Here is a 10,044-nt window from a genome sequence, read left to right on the forward strand (position 1 = left end):
TCTGTCTGTGTGTGTGTGTGTGTGTGTGTGTGTGTGTGTGTGTGTGTGTGTGTGTGTGTGTGTGTGTGTGTGTGTGTGTTAGCCGTATGCTGTAAGTGCACTTATTCCTATCAGTGAGACATCATGTACTATAAATGATAACAAAGTTAGGGCTGTTTTATGGTATTGAAAAACCTTTTTAACTCCCAGCATAATTTGTGATTTGCTCCCAAAAAGCCTTTAGTTTTAATCCAAAAGTGGATAATTGAAAAGGTGTGTGAATGTGCAAAAATGAGAGAATTGTTATATGTTAATGATTTGGGTGTAGATTGTTATTTTTTAAAAACACCGTCCTATCAGTGTGTAAATTGGTATGAAACATTATACAATAAACATTCTGTAATGTAAGAAAATGTTCTATATGTGCGGCAGCTTTTTGTACACTTTTGAGAGTCAAATTGTTTATCTGTCATATCTATGCATTCAAATGCATACAACTGCAAATACTACACCCTTTTTTAAACAATGTGTGTTGATGTGGATGGACCGGAGATCAGCTTGTAAATGCTTGCTGTGGTGTACCTTGATTAAGCAAATATTGGTCATTTCTCCCCGATGAGAAAGGTGTATAGAGCTTAAGCTCTTGGCTTTTTTCATTAATATGTAATTATCAACCACATATAGCCAGGCTCTCCATGAAAGTGGCACATTAAGTGTTTTTTTTTTTATATATTATTCTATACTTTAGAATAATATATGAAAAAGTATATAAACAAAAGTGAATCATAATTAAAAGCAAACCATTGAGAAGGTAATAGAGAGGTAATGATGAGAGAATACATGTAGACAAAGAAACATAATTTTTGAGGACAATATAGGCACATAAATCACAAGTGTTTTGTATGTGCTAAAACCACGTACCGAAGTATCGAGATTTACTAAAACAGCCGTTCTTCATTTGATCAATTTTTCTACTTCAGTTGTTTGATAGATCAATAGATACATAGACAGATAGATAGATAAACAGACAGACAGACAGAAACCAGCTTGCATTCAAACAGCTAAGAGCACATGTGACCTAGCTTATAAACAAAGCAATAATAAGGAGATATGGATTCCTCTCAAATTTAAGGTGCACACACACACACATAAACACACACCCTCACAAACACATAGGCCTACCATTATGTATCACAATTGTTTTTTCCCATGGGGGAAGGGGGGAAGGGATTTGGTGTGACACACTATGAGCAGATTAATGTGCTAACAGTGCGCGTGTAGTCATAATGGGCTCCCAGGGAAAACAGGGACTCTGGGAGATTAGACCCCACCAGACAGCCCTGCTCAGAGCCAGCCACACAGACATTTATTGATCCTCCTGTGTGTGTATGTGTGTGTAAGCGTGTGTGTGTGTGTGTGTGTGTGTGCGTGTGCGCGTGTATGTGGGTGTGCATGTCCATCAAAGTCAGGAAGATGGACATGCCAGCTGTGCTTACTCCCTTCCCAAAGTCTAAGGTCCCTTGACAGGATAAAGTGTGGTGTTTGTGTGTGCTTTTAATTTTGTTATACATGTTCATGCATAACTTATTGTAACACATGAGAAAGAGAAAGACAGACACTACACTGAGATGAACCAAATGCAAATGCTTACTCAATAATTGTGCCCAGTTCAACAGACGTGGTGTGGGTTAGGTAATAATATCTTAGGTTAGTCAATTTCAAAAAGCAAGATGCTGAAATAAAGATGTTTTTAAACACAGACAGCTGTCTTATACACACACAGGATTCTTCAAGTTGTGAATAGGACCTGCAGCCATTGTCTCTGTGTCAGTCACCCACATCCAGGAGAGATACACTGACATTTAATAGGTGTGTGTGTGTGTGTGTGTGTGTGTGTGTGTGTGTGTGTGTGGGAGAGGTTATTAAGATAAGGCAGGTATGCCGTGGGTTCTTCGTTACAGCGCGAGGGGATCTCATGGTTCTGTCACCTCCAGCACAGCTGTGGTAATTGGTTAAAGCTATTAGACACGGTGGTCGTGGCAGGGTGTCCATGTGTGCATGTATATTTTTCTGTCTCTGTATGCACGAGTGTGAGGTTGTGTGTGTGTGTGTGTGTGTGTGTGTGTGTGTGTTCATGTTGTGATGCTAATTGGTTGAGGTTATTATTAGACAGTTCTGAGTGGAATATAATAGCCCAGATAAATGCTGTCTAATTGGCCAAGACTACTCGAGTAGGACCAATCGATTGGGTGGAGATGGGGTCAAGTATGGTGTGAGTGTGTGTGTGTGTGTGTGTGTGTGTGTGTGTGTGTGTGTGTGTGTGTGTGTGTGTGTGTGTGTGTGTGTGTGTGTGTGTGTGTGTGTATGTGTGTGTCGGCGTCTGATGGGGGTGGGGTTATCTATGAATTAAGAATGAAAGATCATGTCAGTCTTTAAGGAGTACCAAATTCTCAAATGCACATACACACATTCACTCACTCACATATACATGCACACACACCCATAAACATGTTACACACACTCACACATATACACATCCTGTGCAACCACACATATCTGAAACAGATAAACTAAGAAACAACACTGCCATCTGCTGATGATGGTGTCAATGAACAGGCGTATTCTGCTTTGTCCAATAGGTGTATTTAGACCAGCACTGCCATCTTGTGGTGCACTCTAGTACTGTAAAATGAACTACAGCACAGAGTTTTTTACCATAACATTACGTTTCCAAAATCATTTTGATGGCACATAACCTCTTAACCGAACAGCACTTCTGCCATTGTCTTAGCGGCCCTTTATAGGCGTCCTAGGAACTTTCTATGTTTGGGTAGGAACAATGCCCCCAGATGCATATTTAGTTTGTTTATTAGTGTGCTTTTCAACTATAGGGAGACCTCAAGAGCAATATCTTTACAACACAGATACAAAGTGAGTAGAGGCAAGTTGCATTGTGATGCCTTATCATAGGAGAACATGTTTGTGAATTACCTTAATCAGAATGACCTGTCCCTGGGCAGTAGGCCTGTGTTTGAAAATGCACCCCTCTGAACTGAAAAAAAGAGTGGCTTTGAGAAGTCTCTACTCAGGAATGAATATTTTTTTATTTGAAAGATGGGTGATCGTGCCATCCCAATTTTAGGCCATTTGTAGGCCAAAGCAGATGCACTTCATTCTGGTGTTTCTCAGGTTTCTCAGCCTATGAATGATTCTTTTTGTATGTTTTATTTGTCTGTCTGATGACTTCCAGTGTCTTCGTTTGATCAGAAAGGGGGTTCCATAATTGATCTGTAACTGGACCAATAGAAACTATTTTGATAGGGTAAATCCCTTCCCCTCTGATGTAAATAAAATGCAGATAAAAACAGCAACGACATAGGCTAAACGGTTTTATGTAGGCTGTTTATTACGATAACTGACGGTTGTAAACATCAATACATTCGAATAGGCTACTATAAATGTAGGTCTATAAAATCACAGTCAAATAAGAATGAATGAAATAGGCCTACATTCGTTCCAGATAAGACACGTCACACATTTCTATTGGACCACAAGAGAAATCCTATTGATTGATATTGAGGGAGGGGGTGGACGAAACCATGAGCGATAGAAAATAGGCAAAATACAAAATGATTCCAATTAAACAAACAAAACAAAAAATACAAATAGGCTACTGAATAAGATAGCTAATTGATTTATTTCCAGTTACCCTTACAAATCAGAGCAATATCCCTCACAGACTTTGACCACCCATTCTGCCAGCTGTTTTAGTAGATCCGTTGCTAATCCCTCTACATAGGCTACTTGATGGTTTATCCTCTTTAGGCCTCTCACGAACCCCGTCCAGAACATGAGAGCTAATACCAGCGTTATTAGCCTTCTCAGATTCAGATCAAGGCTGTTCGAGCTAATGATGCGACGCTAACGGGAGTCGAGCGGGGCCATACAGCCGAAACGCTGGCTAAATAGGCTACTTGTAGTTCAACAACAAAATGACGGCTTGAACACAGGAACGAGGATATTAATGTCAGTTTAATTTTTAGTTCTTGCTCTTGAATGAATCTAGCTATGTCCGTGTTTCCTTTACCGATGTTGCTACTCTTGGGCCCGGAGCTCTGGTTTGGAGTCACCACTAGCCCTACCGATGACAGCGCTCTCAGGGGCGGCCATGGGGAACACGGAGAGCCTGGCCATAAAGAGCACCATAAGGACTCGTATAGCACCTTCGCCTCCGAATTCCTGGAATCCAGATATCTCTCTGATGACGGTAAGTGAGGACTTTCTGATAAACGGGTTATCCCTAGCCCATCGAACGCAGATGTCAGTCTCTCAGAGAATTTGAGGGGGATTTCAAGCTGTAGGCTATGTAAAATGTCGTGATATTATGCCCTACTGTCATTAGCCATGTACAATTAACGAAAGACTCTTGAAAGAAAACCCGTATTGTGCAAAATTTCCCCTTGAGGATCAATAATATCTATCTATCTATCTATCTATCTATCTATCTATCTATCAAATAGCCTGCGAGCGCGTCTACCGTGAGTGCCATCAGCACCATGGTCAGCACCCCGCTGTCGCTCCATTCCTGTGCCCCTTATTTTCCTCCCCCCGCCTGGGTTGTCTTTACTCATTTTAGATCTTCAACGTTCACCGAGGATGCAAGCAGTGTTTGCCAGCCATGGCTAGAGCAGAAGGCATTGTTGGGTCAGGTTTTAGTGAGACAGTGTGGATACAGTGAAATAAAGTATATTGAGGGTTGCATTATTTGCAGCTGTGTGTGTGTGTGTGTACCTCTGATCAACCAAACTATTTTAAGTAGCCTACTGTTGTCAGTGTAGGTTTCCTTACCCTATATATGAAGAGTTTGGTTCCAAAACGCACTGATAAAGTAATTTCAGTAAAACAGTTGTTGTTTGTTTTATCCTTACTCAATTACTCAACATAACTGCAATTTTATTGATATTACCTGAAATACACCATTAAATTATATGACTTTTGTATATATATATATATATATATATATATATATATTGATATATATATTACTAACTTCCTGTCCAATTCAATTTCATTGTGATTGAGGGGACAAGAGAAGACATTAAACCACATGGTCCAGTGTTTTTTCAGAGGATTGAATTCCATTTGTGGTGGTTGGTTTGCAGAATTAATTTAAATGCAACAGTTTTTGACAAATTAGCACAGCGTGGTTATGATGCTAACCAGATTTAAGCGTAATTTAGTACAACCTGGAAAATCATTGTGTGGTGGTCAATGTTAATATTGTGGTGGGCCGCCACAAATAAGTCAATGTATGGGAAACACTGTAGTCATTGTGTGTATGTTTCTTGGTTCCAGGTTATCCTTTTCCCACCGCTCCTCCTGTTGACCCCTTTGCACGGATCAAAGTCACTGACTGTGGAGTAACTAAGGGCTGTGTGAGGTGAGAAGAAAACACTCCTTAAATATGTGGCAGTTTGGTTAGTGACTCAGCTGTGTGTTTGCTCATGTATCAATAACGAGGCAGATCAAGCAGAAGCCTTAGAAACTGCTACATTTTTAATGTTTGATGTGAACTGAACTCAAGCAAGCACACACAAATAGAGACAGAGTGTGTCCACTAATTTGTACCCAAATAGTACTCCGTGCACAGTGGGCTAAAATCTATTACTCAAACAACGCTGTTTGAGATAGCAGAAATTAGACTGAAGGCTGAAAACTCTTAATGGGCATAATGGATGAAAACAGTCCGTCCTTAATGTTTACTGTGCACTCTCGGGCTGTACAGTAGGTGCTTATGTTCATGTGTGTGCTTAGTCTGTTCTACTGGGCTGGCCTTTTGGACTAGCTCTTCTGTGTCTGTGTCAGAGAGTTTACATGCACAATCGAACACTCTCTTCTTTCCTGACCGTACAAAGATTGAACATGGCACTGCACAGCAAGGACTTGGCTCAGTATAGATGGCATAAGGTTGCTGGCTTATTGCTTTTTGTCAGGAGCCACAAAAAAGACCAATATCCTGTGCTTCCCTCAAACCAGGCGCTGTTGTTTGTGTTTCAGCGCTTCACATCTCAACCAGACTTCATTCATTCATTCATTCATTCATTCATTCATTCATTTCGCTATTTCAAACTAACACATCCTACTATAGCCGGTCACATTTCACGGCAAAATCTTAAGGGCCTTATGGGTCACTGTTTATTAACATAAGAGAAAGTAAGTCCTTCGTAATAGGTCTGACTATGGGGTGTGCGTATCCTTGTGTAGATATGGGAAGCCAGGCTGCGATGCAGAAACATGTGACTACTTCCTGAGTTTCCGGCGTATCGGCACAGATGTGGAGTTTGAGCTGAGTGCTGACACAGATGGATGGGTTGCTGTGGGATTCTCATCGGATAAGAAAATGGTAAGAAGCCAAGAGGAATGAGGTTTAAAGACAAATGATGAATCTGGTAATGGGCAATGTTTGGGTGTTGAGTTACATGCATGCTATCTGTGCAGCAGTCATATTAGAAGCAGTGGTTTACACATAGACTACAGAGAAATGAAGGAACAAGGCTGACTGCTTATTTTTTCCCCTTCAGCCTTCTTGCCACCGACCCCCCGTTTGCTTACTACTGCCACTTGCTCTAAGAAGTATAAATAAATGAAGGCACCATATTAAGGCCGGTGGTCGTGTAGTGGCTAAGGAACTTGGCTAACATACAGCAGCCGCAAAATATGAGGGTTCGATTTCCAATTGCCACATTGCCTTTGAGTAAGGCACTTAATCTTGAGTTATTCCAGGGAGACTGGCCCCTGCAATTGGTATCTGTAAGTAACTATGGATTAAAGTGTCAGCTAAATGCATGCAAAATCTAAATATGCATATGAAACTGAATTGAAAAAATTTAAAGAAAGTATCTCCATCAACCTGCCCTCACCGACGTCAATGAGTGAGGGCAGGTTTATGTCATTTTGATTTAGCTTTCAACATTAAAAGAACATGTTATAATAATATAATATGAAATCTTTCAGAGCACCTTATGAAATATAACAGTAATATTAAATAAGTTGGTCATTAAACTGTACAGAACAGTAATAGGAATTTAGCTGGTCACTGTACGTGATCTGTACACAGTGTAACAGGTTCTTTCTTTCCTCTGTCAGGGTGGTGATGATGTGATGGGTTGTGTTCATGATGACAACGGCCGCGTTCGTATCCACCACTTCTACAATGTGGGCCAGTGGGCCAAGGAGATCAAGCGCAACCCAGCGCGAGATGAGGAGGGTATATTCGAGAATGGACGCGTGACGTGCCGCTTCAAGCGGCCACTTTACGTACCCCGCGAGGAAACACTGGTTGACCTGCACCTCAGCTGGTACTACCTGTTTGCCTGGGGACCTGCTATACAGGGTGAGTGTCTGGCTGCAGTAAAAGGTGTGTGTGTGTGTTTGTGTATGTGTGTGTGTATGTGTGTGTGGGTGCATGTGTGTGTGTGTGTGTGTGTGTGTATGTGTGTGTGTGTGTGTGCGTGTGTGTGTATGTGTGCGTGTGTGTGTGTGTGTGCATGCTTCTTTGACCGCGGTCCTTTGTCTCTCCCATTACAGGATCCATCACCAGGCATGACATAGACTCTCCACCCGTGTCAGATCGCATGATCAGCATTTATAAATATGAGGACATCTTCATGCCATCCACCGCCTACCAGACCTTCAACTCTCCCTTGTGTCTCCTCCTCATCGTCGCTCTCACCTTCTACCTACTCATGGGCACACCGTAACCATGGCAGCAGTGTGAGGGGGCAAGGGGATCATGGTGCCAGCACGGCCGAAGCCTCAGAGAGCAAGGCTGAGAAAGCAATAAAGACTGAGTGGACACTCCGGAAGCGAGCTCTACAATGGGACATTGCACTCTGTCCAGTGTACATCTCTGACCCTGGTGTGGTCTTCATGTCCATTTACATTCCATAGGATTTGCACAAGCAAGCAAACAGGCACATACAGTCAGCTACTTACTCCATGCAGCTTCAGTAGAGGAGCAGCTCATCACCAGTTTGGTTTACCCTGGGGACAGACACTCTTTCACTGAGCACCAGAGACACACACAGGCACACACAGGCACACAGACACAGATACACACAGACACAGACACACACACACACACAGACATAGACACACACACACACACACACACACAGTATACTCTCACATACATTGTGGTATTAATCTACATTTTCTAAGCTGGAACAGTTCATTTAATGCCAAAGGCATGAGCTGCAAGTCTGTACAGTTATAAATCCTTAAAAATATATGCCATTTCAGTAAAAAACATGCCATGCTTGATACATTATTAGAAATTGACACTCAATAATACTACTGTGCCAAATCTCACTTCTATTGCTTTTATAATGCAGACACCACCAAAATGCACACATATTGGCACCATATTAACTATTGCCATTACTACTTACCCATCCATCAACACCAGTTTAGCAGTAACACCACTCCCCACCCCAAACCCAAACGCCTGCACAGTATTATTATTTGAAGTCATTACACAAACATACACAAGAATGATCTAGCAAGTTAGTAGGAGCGGGGAAAAGAAAAAGAAAACTGCACTACACAAATCAACAGCTAGCACAGAACAGCTAGCACAGAGCAGATAGCACAGAACAGCTAACACAGAACATAGACTATAGATGATGCAGTGAATTCTTTTGATCATATTTTGCTTGCTGCAGCCTTTCATGCATTTCCCAAATAATTCTTGCGAGCAGTGTTAATTATGCCGTACAAAGTTGTTACGGTGGTTAGATGCAACATACTTCATTATCCTGTTCACATGCATGAACAAACTGACAATTTAATATCAGTCTGATGTTTGATCATGCTTAATAAATATATTGTTGGTTTACCTGTAATCACAGACTTTCATTTAATACTAATGTTTCTACACTTCATATACATGATGTTGTGGAGTAAATCTAACACCAATGTTACCTTTTTTTGCACCATTTGTAATTACTTTCTTGAGGTCTTAATTTCTGTCATATTTTGGTCAAAATACCAAAAGGAAGAAACATCACAACACCTTCTCCAACCCTGTCTGAGAACCCCTATTCAGAACGGTCCATTTGTGTGCCTGTTCCTTTGTAAACACAAGCATATTGCATGATGGCTTTGCTTCGACAGCAAAGGCCCCGAGCTTGGAGGATAAAAGCTTTAACACTTTTGTTCTTCAGTCGTGAACAGACTTGGTCCAGATGGTTTTGAAATCATAAAGGGAAGAGTTCTGAATGGCTCATTCTCGTTTCAGAGCATTTCGCTCAATCAAGTTTCTACCTAGGCAGCCTATAAACAAACTAGGTTGTGTTGTCTAGGATTATTAGCACTATTGAGAAGACGTCGCTCTGCAAAAGAATTATGCCAGTAACATCGGCAGTTCGAAACCGGCATGATGCCGTGGCCGCAGCTGTCACCCGTTACGCTACGCTGTCCGGTGTCCGGCGTTCAGAGGCAATCGCGAGTCTGTGCGTGCGGGCGGGCACACGCAATCTCTTATGAAGCCAAGTGCATGACTGTTTGTAACTGTTTGCTTTCTGTTTGGTGTGCTGTTTACTGAGGGCATTCATATTAATCATTAATATCAATTGCAACAGCCAGAGAAATAAAAATAAATTTTACGAAAGGGAGGACCTTTGACCTACATGCAATAGACAGCGTCACTCACGAGACTCTAATAATGTTTATAACACTGAGCACTAGGTTAAGCAGTGCTTCCGTAGCACTATGGAGAGGACGTCGCTGTGCGAAGCACATGAAGAATTGTGCCAGCATCGCCGGTTCGAATCCGGCATGATGCCGCTGTCGCCCGGTCTCCCGTTTATTTTACCGCTGTCCGGTAGTCAGCGCAATCGCGAGTCCGTGCGTGCGTGAGGGCGGGCACGCGCGATCTCTCATGAAGCCAAGTGCGTGACTGTTTGTAACTGTTTGCTTTCTGTTTGGTGTGCTGTTTACTGAGGGCATTTATATTAATTGTAGCTGTCGCTGAGAACACAGGTCACAGGTCTTTTTCTTTCTTTA

The 10,044-nt window shown here is 41.9% G+C and overlaps 1 protein-coding gene across 1 annotated transcript; it reads left to right on the plus strand.

Moving 5' to 3' along the window:
- Positions 1 to 3,817: 3,817 nt before the first annotated feature.
- LOC125306002 (DOMON domain-containing protein FRRS1L) lies at positions 3,818 to 8,882 on the plus strand. Its single transcript, XM_048261127.1, has 5 exons — positions 3,818 to 4,246; positions 5,335 to 5,419; positions 6,244 to 6,382; positions 7,126 to 7,372; positions 7,567 to 8,882. The coding sequence occupies exons 1-5, from the start codon at positions 4,036 to 4,038 to the stop codon at positions 7,737 to 7,739; spliced, it is 855 nt and encodes a 284-aa protein (XP_048117084.1). The 5' UTR covers positions 3,818 to 4,035; the 3' UTR covers positions 7,740 to 8,882.
- Positions 8,883 to 10,044: the final 1,162 nt, after the last annotated feature.

The sequence above is a fragment of the Alosa alosa genome, chromosome 13 (genome assembly GCF_017589495.1).
Source record: "Alosa alosa isolate M-15738 ecotype Scorff River chromosome 13, AALO_Geno_1.1, whole genome shotgun sequence".
NCBI classification, from domain to species: domain Eukaryota; kingdom Metazoa; phylum Chordata; class Actinopteri; order Clupeiformes; family Clupeidae; genus Alosa; species Alosa alosa.